The 27,749-nt window shown below is 50.7% G+C and overlaps 14 protein-coding genes across 14 annotated transcripts; 7 read left to right on the top strand and 7 right to left on the bottom strand.

Moving 5' to 3' along the window:
* Positions 1 to 223: 223 nt before the first annotated feature.
* Positions 224 to 1,247, bottom strand: APUU_20515S (uncharacterized protein; the record flags this gene model as incomplete). The annotated part of the gene is made up of 2 exons (XM_041699165.1): positions 224 to 672; positions 725 to 1,247. 2 exons carry the CDS (start codon positions 1,245 to 1,247, stop codon positions 224 to 226), a joined length of 972 nt encoding a protein of 323 aa, XP_041552277.1.
* A 351-nt stretch (positions 1,248 to 1,598) lies between these two features.
* APUU_20514A (putative exo-polygalacturonase) lies at positions 1,599 to 3,158 on the top strand (the record flags this gene model as incomplete). Its single annotated transcript, XM_041699164.1, has 6 exons — positions 1,599 to 1,856; positions 1,934 to 2,199; positions 2,252 to 2,331; positions 2,382 to 2,623; positions 2,673 to 2,742; positions 2,797 to 3,158. 6 exons carry the CDS (start codon positions 1,599 to 1,601, stop codon positions 3,156 to 3,158), a joined length of 1,278 nt encoding a protein of 425 aa, XP_041552276.1.
* Positions 3,159 to 3,452: 294 nt separating this feature from the next.
* Positions 3,453 to 5,562, top strand: APUU_20513A (uncharacterized protein; the record flags this gene model as incomplete). The annotated part of the gene is made up of 4 exons (XM_041699162.1): positions 3,453 to 4,331; positions 4,380 to 4,437; positions 4,489 to 4,696; positions 4,743 to 5,562. 4 exons carry the CDS (start codon positions 3,453 to 3,455, stop codon positions 5,560 to 5,562), a joined length of 1,965 nt encoding a protein of 654 aa, XP_041552275.1.
* A 710-nt stretch (positions 5,563 to 6,272) lies between these two features.
* Positions 6,273 to 7,247, bottom strand: APUU_20512S (uncharacterized protein; the record flags this gene model as incomplete). Its single annotated transcript, XM_041699161.1, has 4 exons — positions 6,273 to 6,472; positions 6,523 to 6,839; positions 6,900 to 7,159; positions 7,206 to 7,247. The coding sequence occupies 4 exons, from the start codon at positions 7,245 to 7,247 to the stop codon at positions 6,273 to 6,275; spliced, it is 819 nt and encodes a 272-aa protein (XP_041552274.1).
* Positions 7,248 to 8,004: 757 nt separating this feature from the next.
* On the top strand, positions 8,005 to 9,359 carry APUU_20511A (uncharacterized protein; the record flags this gene model as incomplete). The annotated part of the gene is made up of 3 exons (XM_041699160.1): positions 8,005 to 8,074; positions 8,125 to 8,208; positions 8,257 to 9,359. The coding sequence occupies 3 exons, from the start codon at positions 8,005 to 8,007 to the stop codon at positions 9,357 to 9,359; spliced, it is 1,257 nt and encodes a 418-aa protein (XP_041552273.1).
* Positions 9,360 to 9,519: 160 nt separating this feature from the next.
* On the bottom strand, positions 9,520 to 10,362 carry APUU_20510S (uncharacterized protein; the record flags this gene model as incomplete). The annotated part of the gene is made up of 3 exons (XM_041699159.1): positions 9,520 to 9,783; positions 9,837 to 9,965; positions 10,012 to 10,362. 3 exons carry the CDS (start codon positions 10,360 to 10,362, stop codon positions 9,520 to 9,522), a joined length of 744 nt encoding a protein of 247 aa, XP_041552272.1.
* Positions 10,363 to 11,459: 1,097 nt separating this feature from the next.
* On the top strand, positions 11,460 to 12,047 carry APUU_20509A (uncharacterized protein; the record flags this gene model as incomplete). The annotated part of the gene is made up of 1 exon (XM_041699158.1): positions 11,460 to 12,047. One exon carries the CDS (start codon positions 11,460 to 11,462, stop codon positions 12,045 to 12,047), a length of 588 nt encoding a protein of 195 aa, XP_041552271.1.
* Positions 12,048 to 12,520: 473 nt separating this feature from the next.
* APUU_20508A (uncharacterized protein) lies at positions 12,521 to 13,237 on the top strand (the record flags this gene model as incomplete). Its single annotated transcript, XM_041699157.1, has 1 exon — positions 12,521 to 13,237. One exon carries the CDS (start codon positions 12,521 to 12,523, stop codon positions 13,235 to 13,237), a length of 717 nt encoding a protein of 238 aa, XP_041552270.1.
* Positions 13,238 to 13,894: 657 nt separating this feature from the next.
* Positions 13,895 to 16,534, top strand: APUU_20507A (uncharacterized protein; the record flags this gene model as incomplete). The annotated part of the gene is made up of 6 exons (XM_041699156.1): positions 13,895 to 15,378; positions 15,436 to 15,760; positions 15,813 to 16,064; positions 16,114 to 16,173; positions 16,235 to 16,264; positions 16,313 to 16,534. 6 exons carry the CDS (start codon positions 13,895 to 13,897, stop codon positions 16,532 to 16,534), a joined length of 2,373 nt encoding a protein of 790 aa, XP_041552269.1.
* A 196-nt stretch (positions 16,535 to 16,730) lies between these two features.
* On the bottom strand, positions 16,731 to 18,230 carry APUU_20506S (TauD/TfdA dioxygenase family protein; the record flags this gene model as incomplete). The annotated part of the gene is made up of 9 exons (XM_041699155.1): positions 16,731 to 16,839; positions 16,891 to 16,917; positions 16,968 to 17,046; positions 17,099 to 17,220; positions 17,267 to 17,364; positions 17,411 to 17,579; positions 17,626 to 17,792; positions 17,842 to 17,951; positions 17,996 to 18,230. The coding sequence occupies 9 exons, from the start codon at positions 18,228 to 18,230 to the stop codon at positions 16,731 to 16,733; spliced, it is 1,116 nt and encodes a 371-aa protein (XP_041552268.1).
* A 660-nt stretch (positions 18,231 to 18,890) lies between these two features.
* Positions 18,891 to 20,312, bottom strand: APUU_20505S (uncharacterized protein; the record flags this gene model as incomplete). Its single annotated transcript, XM_041699154.1, has 1 exon — positions 18,891 to 20,312. One exon carries the CDS (start codon positions 20,310 to 20,312, stop codon positions 18,891 to 18,893), a length of 1,422 nt encoding a protein of 473 aa, XP_041552267.1.
* A 518-nt stretch (positions 20,313 to 20,830) lies between these two features.
* On the bottom strand, positions 20,831 to 22,669 carry APUU_20504S (uncharacterized protein; the record flags this gene model as incomplete). Its single annotated transcript, XM_041699153.1, has 5 exons — positions 20,831 to 20,855; positions 20,902 to 20,985; positions 21,034 to 21,152; positions 21,215 to 22,384; positions 22,433 to 22,669. The coding sequence occupies 5 exons, from the start codon at positions 22,667 to 22,669 to the stop codon at positions 20,831 to 20,833; spliced, it is 1,635 nt and encodes a 544-aa protein (XP_041552266.1).
* A 1,619-nt stretch (positions 22,670 to 24,288) lies between these two features.
* On the top strand, positions 24,289 to 25,863 carry APUU_20503A (MFS transporter; the record flags this gene model as incomplete). Its single annotated transcript, XM_041699150.1, has 1 exon — positions 24,289 to 25,863. The coding sequence occupies one exon, from the start codon at positions 24,289 to 24,291 to the stop codon at positions 25,861 to 25,863; it is 1,575 nt and encodes a 524-aa protein (XP_041552265.1).
* A 364-nt stretch (positions 25,864 to 26,227) lies between these two features.
* On the bottom strand, positions 26,228 to 27,622 carry APUU_20502S (uncharacterized protein; the record flags this gene model as incomplete). Its single annotated transcript, XM_041699149.1, has 1 exon — positions 26,228 to 27,622. One exon carries the CDS (start codon positions 27,620 to 27,622, stop codon positions 26,228 to 26,230), a length of 1,395 nt encoding a protein of 464 aa, XP_041552264.1.
* Positions 27,623 to 27,749: the final 127 nt, after the last annotated feature.

Here is a 27,749-nt window from a genome sequence, read left to right as displayed (position 1 = left end):
GATCCTGCATTTTATTCACGATAGGAGGCATCTCATTCGTGCAAAATCATGGTAGGCTGGGATAGCAGCATATCATAATGATCTTGGGAATTCAGCCGTTTCGTGCCACACTCCAATACTAAATATAATCCTAGTAATTAGTGAAAAATAATACTACCTAAATAGTCTATAAAAGTAAATCTAAGGGCCTAATTAACTTAGTAAATATACCTGCCTGACTCCTCTATACCAACTCAGCCTCGTAAGCCAACATCTGATGCCGGGCCAACCTCGCCACAGCCCGTGCCTGTTGCCCGAATCTCTCATCCCCAGCGACAAACCCGAACTGCTCTTTCCACTGCCTCCAGCCCTTCATACTCCACATTTGCCTCGGGCCATCGATATCATCCCTCGTTCTACATTCTCGATATACATATCGTCCCTGCTCCGGCCATAAAATCCACTGCGCCGCCGCGATCACATCACCCCCGACTCTATTTGGCCCTCCGACCTTGCGTTTCTCGAGGTCGCGATAGTACTCGCTGGAGGGGAGAATATCCTCGAGGGCAGAGAGGAACCCGCAGTCAATCAGCCCCGACGAGGTGAGCCGTGCAATGGCAGATTGGAAATTGCGCCAACGAAGCTGGGTTTCGCTTCCGGGGGTTTCGATATGGGAGTATGGATAGGAGAATTCTACTGTTGTCAGTTATACTTCAGGCAAAAGCAACATGATATAGTTAACTACCATATGACTCAAGTAAAAACACCTCAGGTAATCCCCTCCATCCTCCTCCAAGTGGCCATAATGTAATGGTGTAATAGGGCTCATTGGGATCTTCAGGGGGCACACCATCCAGGACATCACGCCTGGGCAGGTCTCGCAGCGCTTCCAGAAACCGGATAATCCGAGTCTGTTTCTCGTGATGCGGCGGGAAAGCAGAGCACAGCGTGGCGATCCACGGGAAGAGAAGCTGGATATCGCCGCTGGGATTTGGTGCGATCGCGCGCATACTCGGCACGCGGCGCTCTTCCTCTTCGGCCGTGAGGTTTCTGGGATCAGGTCTTTTGAGGAGCTCTGCGTGGCGTCTGTTGGCGTCTTCCACGACACACGAGTCATAGTCTGTGGCTGCTTCGGATGGGGTCACTGTGCCGTTGATCAAGGCGTTGAGTTTCTGTTTCCAGAAGATGTCTTCGTCGTCGTCGTCGTCTCTGAAGAGCTTTGGGTCGAGTGGTTGGAGACCGGGGTCTGCTGAGTCTGGTGAAGCCATTTCTTCGATTTATGATAGTTTATCTCACTATTATAAACACGAACCAATTACTGTATAAATAAGCACACTACATTTGGCCCTGGGGCTAAATCCTATGAGTCAGTTCCTGTTAAGGTGGAGTAAATTGCAATAGATTATTGGGGTAAATTATTGATATTTAGCTCTTTTAATACATTTAATTTAATCTTAAAAACTTAGTTTACTACCCTCTTTCTTAGTATCTTGTTGACAAAACCCAAGAAAATTACTCGGTACAATGATACCCCTAGTTCAATATTTAATATATTAAAGCATTGCACACCGAGCATATAACGACTGCCCTTCTGAATCTCAAAGTCAACAACAAACACAATGCATCTCGCCTGGATCCTCACTGCCCTTACTGCACTGACCTTTGCAGATGCAGCAATTCCATCTCCCAGACAAACATGCATCATCCCAGCCTCGGGCACAAACAAAACCGACGACGCCCCGGCCATCATCTCCGCATTCAAGCGGTGCGGCCGCGGGGGGAAAGTCGTCTTCCAGCCAACAACATACTACGTCAACTCCGCGATGAACATTTCCTGGCTTCATGATGTCGATGTTGACATCCAAGGGAGACTGCTGGTTTGTTCACCACCACCACCACCACCCATTCCACAACCCACAACCCATAAGATCTTGCAAACTGATAGTAATGGCAGTGGAGCACCAACATCCCCTACTGGCTAAACCACTCCCTGCCCGTCGGATACCAGAACCAGTCGACTGCGTGGATCCTGGGTGGTGATAGGGTACGGGTAAATGGGCATGGTGTTGGCACGCTCGATGGGAACGGCGACTACTGGTACGAGTGGATACAGGAGCAGGAGAATACGTCGAATTACCCAGGAAGGCCGCATGCGTTGACGCTTAGCGGGCTGACGAACTCGGTTGTCAAGGGTGTTAACTTTTTGCGCAGTCAGATGTGGTATGTCGGTATTCTTCCGATGGGTGGGTAGACTGTTAATGGTGTGGTATAGGACGCTGTCGATTATATACTCCCACCATGTTGAATTTGACGGGATCTTTGTGAACAACACGGGGAATCGGGTGGATAGCTGTACGTCCTGCACTTGAATGAATCCTGCAGTATATACTGACTGACTATAGCAAACACGGATGGCGCGGATACAATTCGATCGTCGCATATCAGCTTCAACAACTTGACTGTATACAACGGAGACGACAGCATTTCATTCAAAGCGAATAGCACCGATATCACGCTAAAGAACTCGCACTTCCACAACGGCCTGGGCATCGCAATAGGCAGCATTGGCCAGCTCAAGGACGAGTTCGAGACGGTTGAGAGGATCAAGGTTGAGAATGTTGTTTTCGATAACACACTCCACGCGGTACGTCTTCTCCATTCTGTGCACAGCGCCCGCTGATAGATGCTACAAGGTATACTTCAAAACCTGGACCGACGACCAAAACGGATACCCGCCCAACGGCGGCGGGGGCGGACTGGGCTGTAAGCACTCCCTCTACTGCTATTCTAAAGGCAATAGTAGAACTAATGAAACAGATGCCTCAAACATGCACTTTAACAACCTAACGACAACCTCCCTCCGCGGCTCTGCAGTCGCAATCTCCCAGTGCACCCGCTTCATCGGCGCCCCCGGCGACGGGAACTGCACCAACTCGCAGTTCCAGATCAGGGACATTACCGTCGCGAATCTTCACGGGACGACGGAGTCCTCGCGCGTCGCTAGCCTGCAGTGTAGTGCGGTTGCGCCGTGCACGAATCTCGGCCTGGTTGGGGTGGATTTGGAGCTGGGGAATGGGACGAAGGCGGAGGAGTATCTCTGTGGGAATGTAAAGAGGCCTAGGGGGTTTGAATGTACTGGGGAGGTTTGTGAGGGAGGGAGTTCTACGGGGGAGTGTTAGAATTGTTTTGGTGATGCTGAGGCTATATGGTATCATGATTCTGGGGGTATCGTGGAGTAACCAAAAAAGCAGATCATCTCGGGGTAAAGACGACCGACAGACTCAAAGCCAGATTAAATCCCCAGATTCCCCAGAACGGCCGATCCAGGGTTGGGGTCTCCAAGTCGCTAAGACGGACAAATAAAGCCAGCAATTACAAGCCATTGCCATGTAGATCCATGACATAGCCAGCAAATAAAACATTAACAAATTTCTTAATCTTTCCATCTTTTGTACGACTCGAAAATTTATGACATGATACTCCTACCCATACTCGCCCTCGCTACAGGGACACTAGCCTCATGCTGGCGGAACTCGTCATGCACAGGGCCCTCATCGCCCTCCTTCCCCGGCCCCTGGGACTCAAACAACTACGCCCCAGGCTCACGATCCATCCAGCCAAAATCCATTCTATCCCTTCCAAGGGGAGAATACATCTCAGACTACCCGAGCGACTCCACACCATCCCTCACAAGTAGCGACTTAGGGCTCGTCTTCGACTTTGGTCTTGAAGTCGGAGGGATCCTGACGGTTGAGTATACGGCGTCGAAGCCGAATTTAACACTCGGGCTGGCATTTACCGAGGCAAAGGACTACATAGGAAGGGAGTCCGATAATTCAAATGGCGGGACTGGTGCTGATGGCGCTTTATCTGCTACTCTGTCCGACGGAGATGGAGATGGGGTGTATACTATGCCCGACGCGAAACTCCGCGGGGGATTCCGATACCTGACGCTATTCTTGGAAGAAGAAGGAGGAGGAGGAGGAGGAACTCTTACAATCAAGAATATAACCCTGGAAATATCATACCAGCCCACCTGGCCCAATCTGCGCGCATACCAGGGCTACTTCCACTCCTCTGACAACCTCCTCAATCGGATCTGGTATACCGGCGCGTATACCCTGCAGACGAACTCTGTTCCGCGAACCACGTGTCGGACGTCGATTAGTTCAACGACGGGGTGGGCGAATGATGCGGTTTGCGGGCCTGGGGAGACGCTGCTGCTTGATGGGGCGAAGAGGGATCGGTGGGTGTGGATTGGTGATATGGGGGTTGCGGTGCCGAGTGTGTCGGTTAGTACGGGGGATTTGGAGAGCACGAAGAATGCGTTGCTTGCTATTTGGGATAATCAGGTAGGTAGCTGAAGCCTTGGGATAGAGATTGCGATGCTGATATCTTAGACGCCGAGTGGGCTGTTGCCGAAGGCTGGACCGCCGTATTTGAAGGCCGATAGTGATAGTACGTTGCGATTCAAGCATTTGGTGGGTTGGGAGTGCTAATGAAGTATAGCATATCATCTATGGACCATCATTGGGACATACAACTACTTCCTGTTCACCGAGGAATACGACTTTCTGTCCGATATCTGGCCGCGGTATGTCAAGGCCCTGGACTACAGCATCAACAAGATCACACCGGAAGGCATCATGAATGCCACCGAGACTGCGGACTGGGGCCGCTGGAACTATGACACCCTCGCCAGTTCCGCAAACATGCTGTATGTCACCAAATCACCCAGAGATATGCTCTGCTAACCAGTCCAGTCTCTACCGCTCCCTTACAACCGCTGCATTCCTATCCCCCTACGCAGACACCAGCCCACAGAACTACACAGCCCTCGCCTCCTCCCTGCGCACCGCCATAATAACGCACCTCTACGACCCCTCCATCGGCGCCCTAAAAGACAGCCCCAACTCAACCCTCCACCCCCAAGACGCAAACAGCATGGCCCTTGCATTCTCCCTCTTCCCACCCAACAGCACCGCCCCATCAAAGATCTCCTCCTACCTAGTCTCAAACTGGACGCCCCTAGGCCCCTCCAGCCCCGAACTCCCAGGGAACATCTCCCCCTTCATCTCATCCATAGAACTCGAGGCCCACTTTGCCTCGGGATACCCGGAGCGCGCTCTCCAGCTCATCCATAATCTATGGGGGTGGTACATCTCGCATCCCAACGGAACCGAATCGACCGTTCCAGAGGGATATCTCGTGAATGGAACATGGGGATACCGCGGCGACAGGGGGTACAGAAATGATCCGCGCTATGTATCTCATGCGCACGGATGGAGCAGTGGGCCCACATCGACATTAACTGAATACGCCGTTGGATTGCGTGTTACGAAGCCCCGTGGTGTGGAGTGGAGTTTGAAGCCGGCTACTTTTACATTTGAGGGGTTTGACCAGGCTGAGGCGGGGTTTACGACTGGGCTGGGGAGGTTCAGGGCGGGGTTTGCTGTTGAGGGTGGAGAAGTGACGGTGACTTGGGATACGCCGAGGGGGACGAGGGGGTGGATTGAGGTTCCTGGGGAGAACGGGAGGTGGGTTGATGGGGGGAAAGGGAGTTTGGTGGTGTCTTTACAGTAGAGAGAGCCTGGATTGGTCGTTCTTGCTTTGAATAACATGTGGTTACCAAGGAAGGAGCTACCAACACTCCAAAAAGAGGAAGGAACGAGTGTCCTTATTATAAATGCAGAACGGCCACTGTTGTTCTTTCCTTATATGTCACTTCTCTTCTGCGATGTTGAGCCTCCCGTGACACGCTGTAGCCCTAGGTCTTGTTCAATGGCATCAAAGTGATACCTCCAATCACTCGACTATGAGTGCACACTTGATACATAATACAGCATTAGCATTCAAAGGACCAAGCTTACCTTCCTTTCTGGCACCTTGGCACGCCAATGAAGACGACCAACGTTTTTTTTGTGTCCATAACATGACAGTATATGTGGTAGCAACAGTATCTGGCAGCTGGGAGAGGTCGAGACCCCAAGTGCAATGGAGACAGACAGTTGCAGTCACTACGCTGCTTCAGCCTATCTACGATTGCTTGTTACAGCTTATAAATCAGCTACTATATATTGACCTTTCTTTGTTAAATAGGAGTTACTTGGTTACAAGATGCTGTGCCATCTTCTATTCATAATATTATATAATTATATAATATTATCTAAAGTGACTGGGCAGGAACTCCCGGGTAGATAATAAATATGGTTGAAAAAAAGCGCTATCCAGGTCTGCAGTCAGTACTAGACAATTCATTTAAGCCCAATGACTGACTCAAATGATACAATCGACTAAGAAACCCAGTGCTCAGTATCGCCCTTATGAGAGACAAAAGTCCCCCCATCCCCATTCTCAACACTCGACTTCTCAATCACAGCAAGGATATCCAGAACCGTATCCTCCACAGGCCTAGGACCCTGGAAAGAAGGACCGACAAACTGCTGGAATGCCTGTACCATCGGCGCAATCTTGGCCTGCTCTTCATCCGTCACTGAAACCGTCAGCATCAACTGCAGAATAGTTTGTATAGATATAACATACAATCAGTAGTATGCCCCGTGTCAACCAGCCCTGGACAGATATTCATAAACAGCACCCCCTGTTTAGCGTACTGCATGCTGAACTTGGCCGTCGCCATGTTCTGGGCCGCTTTGCTGATTGCATACGCAGGGCTTATTGCGAAGTCCCATTTAATGGCGAATTCTGTGGCTGCCAGTCCGCTGGAAATGGAAATGACTTTCTTGACAGTCCCCTTGAGGATCAACGGGGTGAAGGTGCTGAACAGGTGGATGTTTCCGATGCAGTTCGTCTTGAAGCTGTCGAGGAGGGTCTTTTCGAATTCTGAGGGGTTTTCGTCCCTAAGTTTTGTTATTTTTTGCTTCTTCCACATAGTAGTAAACCTCTATTATGGCACGTACATGACACCGATAGGGTCCAGCTCTTGCACGACAAGACCGGCATTACCGATGAGGTAGTCAAGGCCACCGCCGGTAATCTTCGCAGTGGCAGCGGCTGCCTCCTGGAGTGCGGCATAGTCGGTGATGTCTGCTTGGAGGATATGCACGTTAGAGCGACCGTCTAGCTCCTCTGCGACCCTTTGATCGGTTGCAGGTTTGCTGCGGACGAGGCCGATGACGGTGTTGGATGGAGAGCTAGATAGCTGGCTCAGGAACCCCCACTACAACTGTCAGTGTTTATCTTGAAGAATTTGATAGAGTACATACACCAATGCCTCTTGAGGCTCCGGAGATGACGTAGGATGGCATTTTGAATGTAGATTTGTAGGGTTATTGTCTGTAGTTGGTTCTGCTGAGATGAAGGCAGAGTAGACGTGAAGTATAGACATATTTATACCCGAGTCCCTGGTCTTCTCTGATGTCTTAATTTCAAAGCGAGGCATTATACTCTGTATTTGAAATCCATGTTAGTCTCGTATACTTCGAAAACGCCTCTCTGAGGGTCCATCTCAATCCATCTCAATCCACTGAATCCACCAGATTTAGCGCCGCAAAAAGTTGCCGCCAAGCTGTTATGGAGTACGAGCTATCCCCTGCAAAGTTAAGCTTAATCATTGTGGAACTTTCATTGGACGATATTCTGGTGGTGGCTTACTCGTCCCAGCATCCGATTACTAGGGCTGATCTTGTAGCTGAAACCCCAGCATTTACTTATCACCACCCAACCCCCGTCATCTCCATCCAGGGCAACTTTGTGCGACCTACATACATCTACCTTACCGGTTAACTACTTGTATATTCCAGAACCGGATAATATGAAACGAAGCTGTGGGACTTGTAGAGGTACATTGCCAGCATCTCCAGATCCGGCCCCATCCACTGCTGACAAATACCAGACCGGCGCATCTCCTGCGACCGCGCAGTCCCTGTATGCAGTCAATGTACACGGGCAGATCGGAGCTGCAAGGGCTATGGCCTCCGTCTCTCTTGGCCGAGAGCAAACGATGCCAGACGCGCTGTGGTGGGCCGACCGGTGCGCGGGCGAGGCGTGGTGCGCCAGTCCTCGATGGCGTATCATGTTAATGCGTCGTCTTGGGATATTGAGATGCATCAGTATCTGCTGATGTCGTCGAAGAGTAAGTCTTCTTATTTGATTGTAAGGGATGTGGCTAAGTGTATACCTTAGAGCATGCTCGGCTGGCTTTACGAGTGCCGATGCCTTTTGACGGGGCGACGTATAGTGACGGTGATAATCAGTTACTTCAATACTGTATGATGTGGTTAAACCATGGATAGAGCCAGGACTGACTACGACTAGTTCAATGCACGGCCTCTCAAGCTTTGACGATTCTCGGCCACGATCCAGTGGCGCTGGGTGAGACGCTCATGCGCCTGGCTCTATCGACAACATCCCACTCTGCAACTGCAGTCCGGCAAGGCATACTAGGCCTGTCCTCGCTGCACCGCTATGGCGTGCACAGGAAGGCCGTTGAAATTAAAATCGCAGCAATTGAAGCCCTAGCCGCTGCATCGAGCGGGCCCATCAGCGACATCGAAGCAATGCAGCACGTCGCCGCCGGGATGCTGCTGTGTTCATTTGAAATACACAGAGCATCATGTACATCAGGACAGTGGAGATGGTACATCACTGGTGCTAAGAGTATCATACGGGCGTCGTCTCTGTCTCAATACAAACACGACAGCGACTTCAACATCTTATTGGACTGGGTGCATTACCACGATGCGCTGTCGCGTCTTAGTTCGCTGCACTGGTATCCTCTGCCAAAAGGCCAGGACCCTCCATCGAGTAATACGACGCCTGAAGAAGAGTGCAGATTCGATGAGTGTGAGGATACCCCCATCTTGCCGGCTATCTTGCCGGCTACTTCGTCTACTGCGAATACCCTCCAGATCATCCTCACGGAGGCTTGCGATATGCTGGCTGCGAAGCAGCATTCCACCACCATCGACCAGAAATACTATCGCAGTTTCATGAATGACATTAGCTGGAGACTTGGCTCTCTCTCTATCTCCGTGACATCAGATCCCATCCTCGAGCTCTTCCACCTAGCCATGATCGTCTACCTCAACCGCGCAACAGGGAATCTGCTCGAACCAGAATCCAAAACGCAACAACGGATATCGCGCGCATTCACCATGTTTGCGTCTATGGGATTATGCGAGCGTCAATTCCCGTTGTTTATCCTCGGGTGCGAGGCAAGGACCGACGAGGATCGGCGCATGGTCCTTGACCTTGTTGACCGGACTGATAAGGCTGCTTCGTCGCGCTGGATGTTCCTTACTCGCGCATTCATGCAGAAGGTCTGGGTGCAGGATGATCTTGCGGAGGGGGAGTTGGATTATATGGATAAGTTGAGTGCGATTATGAGTACGTGTAAGATTTTGCCTCCACTTGTTTGATGGGCTTCAGTTAGAATACACTTTTACACTTTGTATACTGTACACAACAAATGGAACGGTAAGATGCTCGCTTCATGGGTATATCAATCATGTATTCATGTCCATTCAATGCAACGCAATGCATCCCGTAACGGTCGTTATGGCTGCCGGTGGCAGGTCGTTAGAGAGCCGCCTCCCATGCTTTCCTTCTTCGCATCAGGTTTGGAAGTCTCAGATTCGAGGGTCTCTGGCTTGTTTGGTTTATGTCTGCCGGGCTCCAAGAGTTGATCATCTTCTTGACCTTGTCTCCGTCTCGGACCAGCCAGAGTGCACATGCCGCGAAGACATACGTCGTGAGAGACAAGATGAGGAAGATGGGGATGATAGGTGTTTGTGAAGTCTCCATGGCGACATCTGATTTGAATAGATGCATGCCGAAGAAGGACTGCCTGGCGTTAGTTGTTTTCGAGAACTCGCAGGTTGCCGAGCCAAACTTACTGTGATGAGACCCATTGGGAGATAGAATACAGTAGCGACTGTGAAGCCCAGGATATAGCGATGCTGGGCACTGCTGGCCTCGGCCAGTCTGGCTTCCTTCGTCCATTCTCGCGCGGAAGCGACATTGACCTGCTAGACTGTCAGGGTAGGCTCGCCCTTGGATAAGCAGACATACCTCGTCTGGAAGAGCCTGCACCTCGTGCTCGACAGGCTCTACACTATCCTCCCACTGGATCTGATCCTCCTCATCAGTCTCAGTCTCCCATTCGTCCTCCGTGAAAGTGATCTGCGCCGGCCTGGCTATGTATTTCTCCGTGAGCACATCCAGGTACTTATTCTGCTCAGCCAATTGGGACCGGATGTCGTTCAGCGCTTGGATAATCTCCTTGATCTGGCCTCCCAGGCTGTATCTTCCATCTTCTGACTCGGAATTGGTATCCTCTGAGTCCTCACTCGATTCCTCGTCCGATTCAACCCAAAATGGCGGTGACTCTATCGCCTCGCTCAGCTCATCCCTTAGTAACATTGCGACGAGACTTGTATACTTGTCTGGTTAGAAGACACCGAAGCAGAAATCAGAAACTGTATGAAATGACTTCGAGGAGTCCAATTGAGGAGAAAAGTGCGCTGGCGGCGCGTTGGGCGTGAAAGTTACACCGCACTTTCGGTGACCCCTCCCACTAAACACCGACGATGCCCTAGTTGGCCCTAGCTCCCCTAGCCCTCTGTCTCCCCCACCCCGTTACTTGCTTTCCATGGATCGAGCACGGGTATTCTGTAACTATAAAAGCCAGTTTATAACATGATTATGTGTTTTGGCTAGATTCCAGAGTTTAAAAAGTAGAATTGTCTTAGTGACAGCTCGACTTCACCTCACCGACATTAAGTTTTCAACAACATTAACAACGCACGGTCCACTTCCCAACTGCTCTAGTTCTTGCATGCTGAACGGTCCCCACTCGACTTGGTCTTGTCTTCACCACGGTAGACGATATAGTTTGGACTCTGTTGTGGCAGGATGAGTCTGTACAGGACTTCGCTACAGTCTACACTGTACAAGGCATGATAAACCTGCCAGCTGTTATACTTATGCGCCTTGAGACTCGCGTGGTCTCAGGGACTGTGCATAGAGTTCGAACGAACATGTGGAGATCCACAACGCACGGTCTGCATATGCCCAGTGCTCGTTCGGCTTGGAGATGTCCGAGAAGCATGCCAGGGATGATTAGGTAGATTATCCACTGCTTGTGAATTAAGCACAAACCTGTTATAGAATTATTTCAAGATATTAAGACAATAAGCGATGCTTGATTGGTTCTTTCATTGGTATAATCATAATAGTCTTTATCAACCCTGATATTCTTTGAAGTGTAAACAGTCATTGCTCTACATAGCTATTCTGCTGATGTGGCGCTTTCTGAGCTCCCAGGGTAAATACTTTGAGATCTGAAAGACTTGTTCACTTTACCTTTAGTCGATGTGAAAGCATAGAGGCAACAATAAACATAGTCAAGAAGAAACTATAAAAACCACAAACATAACCCATACTCCTGTGTTTGTTCGCCCTCACGTAAACCCTACTCTGCAGTATCCTTGCATCACTCCCCCTACAGAAACTCGATCATGTCAGGGCGCCGCCAAAGCCTCACCGAGCGTATCCACAGCCTCGTCGGAAGTCGACGCAGCTCACAACCAGGCAGTCCACCGGAAGACCAAGATTACACCTTATACATCGGCAGACGACGAGAACCAACACTCACAGGTGAAGGCGACTTCGCAATAATCCTACACGGCCAAAAGAGCAAAAGCTGCGAGTGGACGTACAAGGGCATAAACGGCCAGGGGGAGTGGGAGACCGTGCGGAACTCACAGCCGGGTTTTCTACTCTGCGATAAACTGACGAAGAAGACGAAAGTAGGGGTTATCAAGGCCGGCGATCGGATAAAGCTCGATGCAGCGATCCGGGATGCTGAGAAACGGGGGGCGATGGACAAGAATCTTGGGGAGGGTGGGGAGTTGGGTCCGGGCAAGGGATTTGCTGTTCGTGTTCTTCTCTACTGTTGTCGTCGTAGGATACTGGCCTGGGATGATGTGCAGAGTACGCTTCGTGCCTTTGGGGTGAAGGATGATGGGCAGCTTTATATGCTCCCGCCTGGGCGGTATCTTTCACCTAGTGAGAAGGCGGATTATTATGAGGATATGTGGAATTAGGCTTATGAGTTTAATTTAAATAATATCGTTGATGCTTCGTTTTATTAGCGTAGAAGTATAGGGCAGTGTTGATTTATAGCCTCTTCCTATAAACGAAGTTTAATTAGGCATGATTATAACTAGTGCAACTTCTATCTGGTTTCCGCTTATAAAGAACAATGACCTCTGCACTTCTTTGTCTATTTCGACGGACACCGTATTGTCTGCATTGATAGAGCATTGGCCACAAATGGAGACTTTGATCAATCTAATGCGACATCCAGGGTAACCAACAAGACCAGTGAATGGTAATAATCAGATGGATTCTTCTCTTTGACAGAGGAATATAATCATTACTATCCCGACAGCTGCAAGATCGGCTATAAAACAGGCTACATTTCCTTTTTTATCGACACCGTCTTTCCCAGCCACTGTCTTCCCTATCCATTCTCTAGCTAAGAAATACTGCCCTAGTCAACCTTAGAACCTCCATCATGCCTTATATGAACAGCACACTGCACTATCACGAACAACTCCGGACACTGGGCGAAGCCCTCGCCGAAACCCTCGATGTCAGCTCAGACGAGGAATATAGCTCCGCAAGGGAAGATCAAGATGAAGACATGACGCAGTTTTACCACGATATGATCCGAGAGATAGGCAACCAGCTCAATAAAGCGAGGAAGATCGAACAGGCCAAGGAGGCCATGTCCAAGCCTGCACACGGAGACTTCGATGTCTATCTTGGTGTGCCGAAGACACCTTACCACGATAATGACTGCGATTGTGAGGTGATCCTCCATGAAAGAGGAGGAGAGGAGCTTTGCAGGAGCTTCTATACTGTAGGTGTCGATGTTGGTGAGACGGGGGAGAAGAATGTCTATAGAAAGCAGCAGCGGCCTGCGTTTGTGCTGGATGGGGAAGACCATCACCAGAAGTGCAACAAGATGACAGAGAAGCTGTGGGTTGGGTTCATGAGGGCTGATGCGTCTGAGACATTCGTGTGTGTTTATAAAATCATTGAAGCGAAGGAGCCCAGGGCGTTTGCTTGTAAGCTCTTGGTTAGATGTGCGAAGGAGGGAATCCTCCCGGTGACAGTCGGGGCTAGGGCTATCAATCGTGTCTTGGAGTTGTTGGATGAGCTGGCAGAGATCAAGTCTGCGGATTCTTCTAGGACATTTTCCAGTGCCATTTCTGTGGCTGATGCATGAGTTCCCCGGTTCTTGTTCTCCTTCTTTGCCGTTTCCTTTGTCTTTCTATTTCTTTTTGTCTGTTTTGTTCGAGCTTAGGGAATACATACATGCCCATAAGAATTGCTGGTACTAGACATTGCGTATAGTTCCAACTTAAAGAAATTAACTATATTCATTATATTCACTTGTTTGTTTCCGGTAATTTACTGCTATATGTTAGTATTTTCCGCCACAATCATCTCGCTTATACGAAGACTACATATTACGGAATTGTAGATATTCCTAAGAAATCATCATGGTGCTGCAATGATCTAAGAGGCTCATGATTCTCTATCTCCAGGTTACTATCAAAATGCTCAGCCAAAAGCTCAGCCTTGTATGCATTCTGCCTATTCTGGACACTGTTATGCAGTGTGACGTGGCTACCACAGCCAGCGTTTAGAGGCGTCTTGGGACTGGCTTCCATCCACAAGAATCCCCGTTGTTGCATCCCCCCAATTCGCAAGATCACCTAGGAGGGCTCTTGCATGCTTGCTTATTTCTGACTGGGCGCGTACGAGTTATAAGTTAGGAAAGTCCGCCATTAATCCTCTTCTATCTTCTCTCTTTTCTCTTTCTCTACCTTTAATTCAAACTCTTACTATCATTTTACTCCAGAATCAGTCGAAATATAAAATGGATGAGTTCAATATACCCGAGTCAATCAACGCCCCCGGGTCAAGGATTGTGGCAGCGTGCAAGAGACAAGCGCGTAATGTCGCCGAAGAAATTCTCCAAAATGAACTACTCAGTCCACGACGCTCCGACGCCGAGGAGATATTTCCGATAGTGTTGCCACTTGTACAACGCTTGAACGACAGTGACTGGGCATGGGTGTTGGATTTGATATTGAAGTATGACCCAGATATCCTGCTTGCAACAGATCGCGATGGCCAGACGGCTCTTTCCTGGGCAGCGGACTACGCCGAAATAAAATCTGTGCAACGCCTATTACAGACAAAACAGATACCAAGAAATGATATGGTCAAAGCGCTTCTCCAGGTCGGAGGAAAATGTCGATGGCTAAAGTTTGACTCTGATTCTTCCAGCGCGGCGGACAGAGTCATACGACTTCTTATTGAAAACGGAGTTGACGTAGCGAGGAGGTATGAAGGTGCGATACCTTTGACCCACGCAGTGCAGCTTGAGTCCGTATATGTGGTGGAATGGTTGTGCAGGAATTCCTCCAGCCTAGTCCCAGAGGCATTTACCTCTCGAGACGATGAAGGCCGGTCACCACTGTCCATTGCCGTTCTCAACAAGCACGATTGGGCCATTGTGCTCCTCCTCAATACAGGTCATTATGACCGTGACCATGACAACTACGGACGAACGCCTCTGTATTGGCTCTTACAGAGCAAGATGGAGGAGACACAGAAAAGGAAACTAGCCAAAATTCTCATCTGGAAGGAAGCACACTACGACGTCCGAGGCGTATTTTTCAAAACAGATGAGTTGGGTGGTGTGCAAGAGCCTGAAGGTGATATGCATGTGGACCCGGGGATGCTGAACCAGTATCATAAAAACGACGGACTCACCTTGTTATCACATGCTGCCCAACTCAATGAGGAAAAAGTCATCAGGACGATTCTGAAGATAAGCGGAATTGAGGCAGATGCACCAAATAGAGACAGCACGACTCCTTTGCACGTTGCCTTAGTTGGCAACAAGACAGAGGCTGCAAAAGCATTAATGGAAGCAGACAAGTCCACGTTTAAAAGGTTAATCAGCGATAGTCGACGTGACGATGGCGCTATCGGCCTACTTAAAAGGTTGCTAGAACTAGGGTACGATGTCAATCGGGAAATGGACAAGGGCCAACCTCTTCATATGTCTGCACTGGAACTGGCACAGGGAAATTTACAACTTATGTGTCTTATTATCCCATATTGCGCGGGCCTGAAATGTCTCACCATTTCGAAGGATGACTGGTTTGAGCTGGGTGCCAGGCATGCTGCGTCTCGGGGCCGTACCTGGCCTAGGACAGGTACTGAGTCTGGGTTGCTAGTAAAACGTGGAGGGAATGGGGAGCTCGAGATTAAATTCGAAGATTTGGAAACCGTGACGCCCTCCCCATGCTGTCCAAACAATGACCGAATTAATTCGGAGATTAGTATACTGTGTGTTGTTGATCTATACTCCATGCTGCGAATACGACTATAGGCTGATGGAAACAGGGTGCACAGGGACCGGGACACCTGGAGAAATCCAGCAGAGTATCCACCTGAACAGTACGAATGCTGCGGTCGACAGTGGCGAAGTTACCACATTTCGCTTGAATTTCCTAGCAGAGATAGGGAGGATAGGAAACTTCTGTTGGGTATCGAATGGACCATGGAAGCCACTGAAAATGGAGAGCCGGGCAGGGTACTTTACAGCAGCACGCTGCCTAAAGTTTGGCTTCCACGTAATTTGATAGAGTTCTTAGACGAATTCCTGAAAGAGCTATCCTCTCAGTGGCAAAGAGTATGTGGTGACGTTGATCAAAGGATGATATCCAATGTATGTCTCCTGTTCTATAAAGGAAGAGATAGATCATGCTAACTGCCTACAGAGGCTGAATAGCCAATCCCCCAACTCATCGAGATCGTCTTTATTCAACGAGCTTGAGAAAGATTATGTCTACCTTGCAAAGCTTCGCGCAGCCTTATCCCTCCACATCGAGGATGTCAGACGGCAATTCCCCGCATCCCGCCGAGATTACTTTGATCATATTCACCTGGGTGATAGTATTGAACGCTTACAGGAAACTACCATAAACAAGTTAGATCAATTCGAGCAAGTGGTAACAGGTATTCTGCAATTGGTGAATCTGGGCTGACACTGTTACTACTACAATGCCTAACAGTCTATAGCAATTCGCTCGTGCCTCAATCAACGAAGCCGCCACCATTCGAAGGATCACTCTCGTCACAGTACAATTCCCACCCAGTCCCCCTCCCCCGTGGTTTATTGGTTTATACTGATATCAAATAGTTCGTTTACTTGCCCCTGATGTTCTCTGCGGTACTTCCTCTGTCGGTCTGGCTTCTTAACAACGCTGATACAGTTTAGTCCCTATTCGGCATGAATGTCAACGCACTCGAAAACAATCCGGACTGGCGATGGTATCTTCTTTTTGCCGGGGCGTCTTTCCTTGTGACATTCGGTATCTACTATTATCCATTTACGGGGATTTGGCTCCCGCAGAGCTCTGGAACCCGGGCTCTTGTTAGTACAAGCTTCCTAAATCGCCGTAAGGTGGCCCGGGCTAGGAGTTCTGGGTCTGCTGTATGACAATGGTGTATTAATGGACTGGCTATCCAAGACTTGGTAATCATCTAAATACATTTTCTTAATTTAAATCTACTGTTTCATGGTGATGTGTAGTTCAGGAACTTGGTATAAGATTACAAGATATCTGATGGTCAATCTGGCATTCTGTGTGAAGGTAACAAATATTGAACAATAATAAATATTAAAGACCTGAAGATCAAGCTTCAGCTGCCAACGCCTCACGTCTAGACTTGGACGCAGGGTCGTAGTATGGTATTTCTCCCAGTGAGACTACGCGGTTTCCCTGTCGCTTTCCATCATAGTCGCTGCAATACATTAGTCCATTTGTTCGTACAGACCTGTTAAGGTATACTTACTTGGTAGCAGTATGGAAAACAGAGCGACTAGATTATATTAACTACAGTCCAGGTGCACAACGATGGGTTAGACTTACTTATCCCAGATAGCCAGGTCATTTGTCCCCCATTTGAATCTGACTTGGAGGTCATGGTTCTCGGAAATGAGTTGCCGGACTGCTATATATCAGTATTGGCAATCCTAAAAGCATCCTGGGGCAGCGCTTACAGTATTTCTTCAGGATCTGACTCTCGCGCTTTGTTACGTCTTCAATCCAGCCGTTGTCTACTTGGCCTGCTGCCCCGAAAAGACTCTTCCAGCCGGTGACGGGGTTTGTGCGGACGAGGGGACTATATTGTCAATAAATTTTACCATTTAAAGGTTGAGGTCGCTTACTGGGAGGCTTTGAAATCGAAGCCGGTGTTCTCGGGTGCACCTCGGTCCCCATCGATAAGTTCGATTCCATGCTCTTTGGCGATGTTGTTGAAGGATGGCTGGTTTGTTAGCAAGGAATGGCTAATATGTTTGTATTATACGTACCTGGTGGTGAGTTGCCTTGAGAGTATCCGCCAGAGCCTGGATTGCGGGCGAGAGTCGATCGTAGACTTCATATCCAGATGCCCAGAGCGTGTCACCACCCGTCTGGTCTTCTGGGTTGTGGATGATTTTCAGGATTGCATAGTCCGAGGGGACTCTCTCGAAGGTGATACTGCATTTGTTAACATCTAATCTCTTTAGAAGGATGGTATACACACTCAGCGTGCCAACCCTCACTAGCGAGGTGGCGAGAGTTGTTCACGAATCTATCTCCATAGTACTTCCGGTTTGTTTCGGAGGAGATGACGGAGATTTCATCGTCGAGCTTGCCGTGTTCGTTGACAGTGAGTTTTCTACCGGCGTTATTCACCGCGTGGCGATGGAGCTGTCACGGTTTATCAGCTTGAGCTTGGGCTGGGAGTTGTATGGCCAACCTTTGATGTAGCAGGCTTCCCTGTCAATTCACCCAGTTTCTGGCCTAGAATCTTCTGGTCATCTGAGTTGATACTCTGGTTCCGGAAGAAGACGACTCCGCGGCGAGAGACTATCTCTGTTAGCTGCTTCTATTTGATGGCGAGCTCAACGTACCGGTTATGGCCAGGTCGCGGATCTTCTGGTCGTCGTTGAGGATATCAACGAGCTGGACATCAGGAAACTCCCGTCCGATGACGGGGGTAACGTCGATGCTTTTATATTCATCCAGTGAGCCGGAATACTTAAGGGGCTCGCGGATGTAGCCAGAACCAGTCGCAGCCTTCTGGGTTTCGACCTTTGTGTCGACGGGGGCTGGAGCTGGGGTGGCTACTTCGACTGATGGGGCCATGATTGTTATGTATTGTGGGTTATATGTATACACTGTGCGCTGGTTGACTTAATCAGGGAGTATATAATTCTTTTTCGCCGCTGAAGGCCGATGCTTCTTATATCCCATCCCAGCACTATTGCACCATCTAATCCTGAATCACACCCTCTATCTACTGAGTACTTGGTACAACGAGTATTATCAGATCTCCATACATTGGAGAAATGGAGGTACACAACCCCTCACTGACGACATATTGCAACATAATTTCCAATGGCAGAGTTCAAGTGACGACTTGGTTTGATCAGTATCAGCAGTTCACTATTAGACCCGACAGTCGGCGATAAGTAGAGTGATGTTCCAAAGGCCGATGATGCGCGGTGGTGATATTGGGTGTCCATAGCGTAATTCCTGGGGAGAAATCGCCATCAGCCATTGACAGAAGAGCATTACGCATCTCGATTAATTCATCAATAGGTTACTAACTGGAATGACTGTATATTATTGTCTCACATTATCAGGAAACTGCAACCACAGGAAGTCGTTCCTTCCTTTGCAATTCTACTTTCGAAGGAAAGAGCTACCAAGGCTGATGTATGCGCCTGCCTGTTTCGACATCCAGAGTATAAGTGTCTACATCAAGATACTGGTATAGATTATTAACTGGATCATGAGGACTGATCATAACTTGGCCTGCACTGCCCCGCCAGCCTTGATCTTCTGCCAATACTTGTCCTTCAACTGCAGAATCGCAAACCCTAACTCTGGCAACGAATCCTCAAACACAGGCAATGCGTATCCTTTTGTCCCCTGTGCTGGTGACCCTGAGAATTCCCGCAGATACTCAAAGTACTCCTTAAAATCCGGCTTGATCTCATGGAACAGAGCAGTTGGTCCTTTATACTTCAGCCGTTCCACCTCCCATTCATCCTGCTCTCGGGGACTGGGGAGAGGCTTCGCATTGGTATTCGCAAAGTATCGTGCCACTGCAACAGCCTGGTACTCGTAGACCCGGAAGCTGAGAGCCCCACGCACCTGGCCGACGAGGGCCAGAGACGGATCCCCAATCTTGAAGATGTGCTGGTAGAGCCCGGCAACCCGGTTACTGGGTGTAACAGGGTCTGGGACCAGGAATGGGTAGACCAGCCGGTATCCTGTTGCGAAGATGAGCTTGTCGATGTCCTGCACGGATGATCCATCGCTGAAGGTGACCTTGACGCCTCCAGCCACTGCATCAACCCGGGTGACCCCAGGCCTCTTCTCAACCCCCGGTAGGGAGAAGACATTGTGCAGGAGCTCATTCTCCTTGCGCTGCGAGACATATAACGCGCCCTTCACAATGGCGTGCAAGTCGGCAACGAGGTCTGCGGAAGAGATATTCCCTCCAACTACAACAACCTTTTTATCCACGTAGTCATTCGCAGACCGGAAGCTCTTCGAGTGTTCAAAACTCGCTGGCCTTGCTTTAAACGCAGCATCCAGACCTTCAATCTCCGGGATAAGAGGCACATTATAGTGCCCCGACGCCACAACCACCGCATCAAACTCCTCCTGCCACCAGTACTCCACGGGCTGATTCCTCTGGTGATGGCCCTTCTGCCGCAGCGTAACCCTCCACTTCCTACCAACCTTCTCAACCCTCTCCACAGCCGTGCTAAACGAGATAAGGTCCAGATACGGCCGCGCAAGATCCTCCAGATACCCCGTAATAACTCGAAACGGCCTGCTCGGATTCTCCCTTCCAAGCTGTCTCGTCGAGACCGCAGAATTCACCAGCGGAAACGGCGTGTGTGTAAAAGACATCGCATGCTCACCGACATTGCTATCCAGCGCATCATGAATGCCCGTACGAGCCGTCTTATCCTCCGGCACAGGCGCCGTGAATGTAGGCAGGGAGTCGGGGATTTCGTTGCGGATATCTGCCGCCCCGGGGGTTGGGAAGACGTCTGGGATGGGATCGTAATGCCACAGCCCGCCGACTCGGTCGCGCCGCTCGAAGACGCGGATCCGTGAGAAGGTGTTTTCGTCGACGAGGGCTTTTACTGTCGATATTCCGGAGGGACCGGTGCCGATTACGGCGATGGAGTCGTAGCGCGGTGCCATCTATTTTTCTGGGTACCTATTTCTCTGGGAGGGGTTTAAGGGAGAAATTGGAAACTCCAATGCGCACACCTGCGACCGTGGACTTTATTTAAATGTTCTTTTGAAGCGAGTCATTGTAGTGTGGTTTTGTATGGCATGGTTGGGGTCGCTGATGGCGCAATGACTCCACGATTGGACGCGGTGTCGACTGTCGAGTGCATGAAACGCGCAGCTCCGGATAGTCAGAGGGAATAGTTACAGCGTAAAATAAATGTCGAGATGTTACATCCTCTGGCGTGATACTTGCAGAGGTTCGACAGTTCAAGTAATGGGGCTGGAGCACGCCGTTGTGTAAGCTTATCAGCTGTATAGCCTCATTTAAGTGCCCTTGACGCAATTGTCAGGCAATGAGATCGGCTTATTCTTTCCTTCCCGAGCGGATTATGTCCAGTGTTTATTGCATTAGATTCTTGCATTCATGTTCTATCTATAGCTGTCAAGAGAACAAGTATCGCATCCATCTTGATTCCAAACCCAGCCTACGAAGCGAATGTAAAATCAATCCTGCATATATTAGCCCAGTCTGACATGAACCTGGAAACAAGCTCACCTTTTATTGTTCATGACCGTGTTTTCACGTAGATACGCCTCTCTCTGCTCGCCCGTCAAGGCATTCCATTTCGCAGCATTTTGCCTAAACCGTTAATACAAAAAAACCAAGAGAGTGAGAGAAAGAGCATACCGATTTCGCCAGTCATAGTATAGCTTCGCCGCAGTAAAGAGGAACATACTGGCCACCGCAAGCGCAATCAGCACCCTGTTCCCCTGCTTATAGTATGGCGCGTCTTCAGTGCGGTAGATCTATCACAGTCAGTTCACCAAACTACCTCCTGTCAGATATTATCAGGGTAGAGGAGACATACATTGGCACCAGCAATACTGCTAACCTGCACAGACATATTATACAGCGCCGACGCAACAGTGCGCGTCCGCACCGAGCCCGCATTGCGCGACGTCAACGCCACAACAACAGGATGCACACTCGGCGCGCCAACAAGGAGGGTCAGAATCGCCCAGCGCGGCCACGGCATGCTCCGTTCCGGTAGAGTCTCCAGGGCAATCAGCAGCACAAGACACCAGATCTCGACGCCGACGCCGAACAGGAGGCGCTGCTTGGTGCGTTCCGCGGCCCAGGTCGTCACCACCATTGTGATAATCGAAACCACAGCCGAGGGGATCGTCAGCAGATTCGTCTGAAAGGTCGTGAACCCCTGCGACCGCAGCTGCAGGGTGAGGTAGTTCTGCGCGGGCGTTGTGGGGATCATCCAGATGAGGCCGAGCAGGTAGATCGGCCACATGTGGTAATCCTTCAGGCTGTGCCAGAAGAGACGCGGGGTGACGGCCTGGCGATTGTGCATGCTGCCCTTGCTGGGATCGTCGCGGATAACGCGATTCACCATGATTTTCTCCTCGTGCTCGCTGAACCAGCCGTCCTTGCCGCGGAAGCCGCCCTTGGTTTGCGTGGGCGAGGCGGGCATCCAGAATGCGGCGATGATGCCGAGAACGCCGGTGATGAGGCCTTCGTATGCGAAGAGGTAGCGCCACGAGCCGCCGCCGGAGGAGTCTTTGATGTGCAGGAAGCCGAAGGCCAGGAAGGCGCCGATGATGCCGGTGAGGGTGTATGAGACCCAGAAGCAGGTGAGGCGTTTGGGCAGCTCGCTGGATTTGTAGAAGAAGGACAGGAACAGGATTGTGTCTGGGATGAAGCCGCCCTCGAGGAGGCCGAGGAGGGCGCGCAGGCCGAGATATGCTTCGCGGGTTTTGAGGAAGGCCTGGCAGGCTGCGACGAGACTCCATGCGACCATCTGGATGGGGATCCAGCGGTCGGGGCCGAGACGCTTGGAGATCAACTGCGAGGGCATCTCGGCGAAGAGAAAGCAGCAGAGGAAGATGGTCTGGCCGGTGTTGTAGTCGTTGCTGGTCATGTTGAGGTCTTCAAGCAGGGTGTCTGCCAGGGCCTGGCCAATGTTTCCCCGGTCCAGCTGCAGTGCGAAGAAGGTGACGCAGGCAAAGGTGCAGACTCGTAGGTCGATCTGTCAAGTCAATATTGAAGCGTAAATGTAGAAACCCTGTGAGCCTACCTTGCGCACGATCTTCTTCTCCTCGTCCTCCGTCCAGTCAAAGTACGGGTCCCAGCGATGCAGTCCCTCATAGCTATCGATCGGTCGGTAAAAGCGAGGATCCTCTGTCGAATTGAACGTGCTCTCCTTCAGGCGAGTCTGGCTCAGATTCTCCCTGTCCGAGTCGTCTGTATCACTGACGCCTCGATCAGGTATCTCGCCAGTGGAGATGGGTACGCTCTTTGGGTCCTCCGCCATGTTTAGTCTTTTAAGATGGTACAAGCCTACAAGAAAACACCGGGAGCCGTCTCACTAAATAATAAATACCCCTGTCGAATGTCGTGCCTTTCAAAGTAAATGAGATAATGGCGCGAAGCCTCGCCTAACGCGCTCCAGGCTACGCTACCTGGAGATAAAGAGCGAACAACAGAATCTAGATTCCTCGCCCAGTCGCTATAGCCAGACTAAAAGTGCTTAGGCCTTGCAAGCACCTCATCCGCGGAGAAACAAGCACCTCTTACTCTCGACGTCTTGCACCACCAGAGGCTTTGACACGCCATCGCAGCTTGGCATGCCTTCCCCCAGCCAGTCCAGCCAAGCCCCAGATTTGTATTCGATACTCATGGAGAGACTGGATATGTCGTCAAAAGGTTTATCTCGCGATGAAGCTTTGTCAAGCCTGTCTTTGAGTAGGCGATGTGGCTGGTCTGGACGGGATACTGGCGGGTCGCGACATCGAGGGCAGCGATGGTGAATGATGGTGCGAGATGCTATCGCCGACTGTCGGTGTTAGCCGTTAGGACATCGGCTTGCAGTCGGTCTATTATTTCATCGTATCAAATAGATACTTCCGAGAATGTTGGGGATACAAGCTTTATGTCATCAATGCTCCATCGTCGACTTAGGGCTGCCGTCTGCCGCGGATACTGCCTCCACAATGCTATATGTCAATGATCCTGTTACCGATCTCATCGTTTTACTTACTGTCGTTTCCCAGGTACTTTCATTGTACATCCCGCAGCAGCCTGGTGGAAGGGGTTGGGATCCAGATGGCGCGTATCCGGAATCCATCCTTTTCGCTTCGCGCAAGCAGCTCTTCCCATGGTGGTTCGCAGAATTCCTGGAGGTTGCTGGTTTAGCAATGGAAGGACCACAAATTATATACTATTCAAGGACTCTCCGACTCACCATTGGGAAGCCAGTTCCAGGGGATGCGACGAGTGACATCGCCCGGTCGTGGGTTTTGGCTATTGACCGGCGTGTTTTTATTTTATTTTTTATTACGAGCTTTAATGGGCGTCCTGGCTGCTTTTCCCGATGGTGTCCCGAATATTCTGGCAGGCTGAGGTATGTTCTGTGAGGATAAATGGTGAAGGTGGCATGTTCGGTGAAAAGGGGGTGATAATTACATTGCAGGTCTGATATCACAGACATGAAAAAAACACTGTCTGGCCCGATCCTTGCCTTATTTACCCTTCAGCTGGCTCTTCAGCTGCAATCGGAATATCGTGCATGGATGCTGATCAGTCAGATGCTTCGATCCACTGTTGATCTTCCACGCTGGTAGTGAAATGGTAACCCTTCCAGTCAAACCGTGGGGCTGCGGCTACGATTCACGATTCATGGGCTCCAGTGATCTCGTCTGGACCCTCCGATCAGCATCCAGCAATCTTTTACGTCAAGCGAGTGTCGATTATGGACGGATATCAGGAATCTGCTGTCGATCCACCCAGGAACAGTGCAGCTGCAAGGGATTCTAACATTCCAGTTTCCAACATATTTAATTTTTATTCTTCGCCCTTGTTCCATTCAACTGTTATCTGAACTGAAATTCTTCGCTTTCGCCATAGCCGCCCGTCGATGTCCACGAGAAGGAGATGGCGCCGACTGAGATCCCCTTCTCAGGGCTTCTCTTCGACCAGGGCGCTGTCACCCAGGCAGTCATCGACCATCCGTATCCTGGCTCAGGCAAGGCCGACGATCCCTACGTGATAACCTGGATCCCCAATGATCCCCGAAACCCGCAACTGTTATCAGACTCCTTCAAATGGTTCCTCACGGTCCTCGTCTCGTTGGCTGCACTGGCTGCCGCATTGGTATCCTCCGCCTATTCAGCATGTCTAGTTGAAATCATCGAGTATTTCCACTTCTCCAAAGAGGTCTCGTATGTAGGTATTTCTCTGTACGTGCTCGGGTTTGCCCTGGGCCCCCTCGTCTGGGCACCCCTGAGCGAGATCTACGGCCGGCGCTGGATTTACGTTATCAGCATGGCGAGCTTCACTGCGTTTACCGCGGGCACGGCCGGTGCGACGAATACAGAGAGCCTGCTCATCCTGCGCTTTCTGGCCGGCAGTATGGGCTCCTCTGGCATGGCGCTTCCCGGGGGCGTCATTGCGGATATCTTCCCTGCGACCACCCGGGGGCTGGCCATGGGTATCTACGCTACATCCCCGTTTCTAGGCCCGACTCTCGGGCCCATCATTGGGGGGTTTATCTCAGAGAGCATCGGCTGGCGCTGGGTGCAGGGCGTGCTCGCCATATTCGCTGCTGTCCTTGTAACAGGCATCATCTTCCTGCTCCCCGAGACATACGCCCCTGTGCTGCTTCAAGCACGAGCGCAGAGACTTGAGCAAATCACCGGCAATTCCTACCGCAGCGCCTCAGACAACAGCAAGAAACCTCTATACAAAACCCTCGGCACAGCCCTCTCTCGCCCGTGGCTCTTCCTCTTCGGCGAACCCATCGTCTTCCTCCTCTGCCTCTACGTCGCCATCATCTACGGCATCCTCTACCTGCAATTCGCCGCCTACCCCATCGTCTTCCAGCAAGTCCGCGGCTGGTCCGAGGGCATCGGCGGCCTCTCCTTCCTCGGGATTCTCGTCGGAATCCTCGCCGCAACCGCATACATGTTCCCCGTCTACTTCCAGTATAAAAGGAAAACCCTCGCCTCGCCCACCGGCCGTCTCCCCCCAGAAGAACGCCTCCAAAGCGCCTTCATCGGCGCTATAGCCCTCCCGATCGGCCTGTTCTGGTTCGCCTGGACAAACAGCCCCTCTATCCACTGGATATCCTCCATCGCAGCCGGCGTCCCCTTCGGCTTCGGCATGCCCCTTGTGTTCCTCCCTGTTTCGAACTACCTGGTCGACACGTACACGATCTATGCGGCGTCGGTGTGGGCCGCGAACACGCTGCTCCGGTCGACGTTTGGCGCGGTGTTTCCGCTTTTCACGGGCTATATGTTTGAGACTCTGGGTATTCACTGGGGCGCGTCTGTGCCGGCGTTTTTGGCGCTGGCTTGTGCGCCGATACCGTTCTTGTTTTATTGCTTTGGGGAGAGGATTAGGAGGAGGTCGAAGCGTGCGAGTGAGGCTGAGGAGTTTATGCAGTGCTTGCTGGGGGCGCAGCAGCAGAAAAAAGAACAAAAGAAGGAGAGTGGCAAGGAGTCTGTCTAGTGATGATACCATAGACTAATAATAACAGCACATGGACTAATGTATAAATTTTCAACTCACATCACAAACAGTTCAACCCATCGTCTCCCGCCAGATCAACAGCTGGAGTCTGTGACTGATGTGCTAGGCGGAGCAATACGAGTTGAAATGCTTTTCTTGTGGGTGGGTTTTGGGTATAACCGGATGTGCCTAATGAACTCGAATTGAATTGAATTGAATTGAATCCTAAGTGTTTAATATCAGTTTCTGCGATGAAACCCCAGTAATACAATATGTATCGAATTATACTCGACCAGCATCAGCCGTCCTACACTGCTCTGGCAGGCCAATATACCGTATCTCGTCTTACAAGACAAGAATCTAATCAAACCATCCCTTTGATAAACAACTTGGACAGCGTCATCCACTCCATAAACGGCGGAAACCTGGATGTCTCATCCCTACTCAAGCCCTCACGCTCATCAGCAGCCTTTCTCTCAACATCATAAACCTTCCAAGACCGGAGAACCAACAAGCCGCCAGAGCCCGCAAGAAACAGACACGCAATGTAGACCTGCGCCCCCAGATAACTGTTCCCACTCACCAGCTTCAAAGCAATAATCTCAGCAACCGTAGTCGGAACCACCATGATCAAGCAGACAAGCGCAAACACCGGCGGCAGACGACCTAGCCCGACAACCTCCGCCACGACCGGTGTCACCGTGTTCCAGAATATCCCACAGAGCATCCCCGCCAAAAGCGCAAAGACCAGCAGCGCAGCATAGCTATGCGCCGGCACCCAGAGGACAAGACAAGCCAGCCCACAAGACGCCGTCAGAATAGTCGGCACCGTAATCCGGCCCAGCTTATCACTCCCATACCCAACAAGCGGCCTTCCAACCGCGAGTCCGAGGTTCAGAATGGCGCCAGTGATAGACCCCTGATGCGCAGTAAGGCCTATAGACGATGCATAGTCCGGCAGCGAGTACATCAGCGCCACATACCCGAATTCCGTCATTAGGGCCCAGAACACGAGAAGCAGGATCTCGATATGCTTTAGATCTTGCAGATTCAAGGCCCTGATGCGCTCGCGCTCACGATCTGAACCTTCGCCGCTCTCCCCGTCTGGCTGTGCCTGCTTCCGCTCTCTCAGCAGTAGGGAGGAAAACAGATTCGCGCCTAGAGAACAGAATGCAAGAATCTTATACGTCGTACCAACCCCGTACCTCTCAATAGTCCGCCCAGCAACAAGATTATAAACCAACCCCCCAATTCCCGCCCCAGAAGCCGCAAGACCGATTGCAAAGCTCCGCTTCGTCGAAAACCAACCCGGCAGCACCGACGAGGCAGGGATATACAGAAACCCCATCCCAAACCCAAACAGGACGCCCTGCGTCAGATACAAATGCCACACCTTGCTCGCGTAGGACGCAGCCAGCAGGCCGCCAAACTCGAGAACCGTACCCAGGAGTAGAGTGGCAGGGGTGCCAGCCATACTGTGAATCTTTGTTACACCGGGCCCGATGAGGAAGGCCTGGGATATGGACAACCCGCCGATAAGTGCGTATTCGGTTTGGCTTGTGTTTGGGAATGTGGAGTTCTTGAGGAAGTGCGCGAGGATCACGGCCCATGCGCTGTTTACGCCCCAGGTGTGGGCGTTGACGAGCAGGACGCAGAGGGTGCATACCCAGCCGTAGCCTCCGTTGGGGGACGGTCGAGCCGGACGGAGTAGATGGGCTGTCTGGGCTGGGTCTCTGGGTGCTGTCTCGATGAGATCCATGCTGCAGTGCTGGTTGGGAGATGTAATCACTCAAGAATATGATGGCGATTATTAGGTGTCTGGGTCTTTAACAGGGAGTTCGGAGTCCAGCTTAAATAATTTGAGTAATGACTCATTAGAGACTCGT

This window comes from Aspergillus puulaauensis, chromosome 2 (genome assembly GCF_016861865.1).
Source record: "Aspergillus puulaauensis MK2 DNA, chromosome 2, nearly complete sequence".
NCBI classification, from domain to species: Eukaryota; Fungi; Ascomycota; class Eurotiomycetes; order Eurotiales; family Aspergillaceae; genus Aspergillus; species Aspergillus puulaauensis.
Note: the sequence above shows the minus strand (reverse complement) of the source record. Positions and strands in the feature narration are given on the sequence as shown.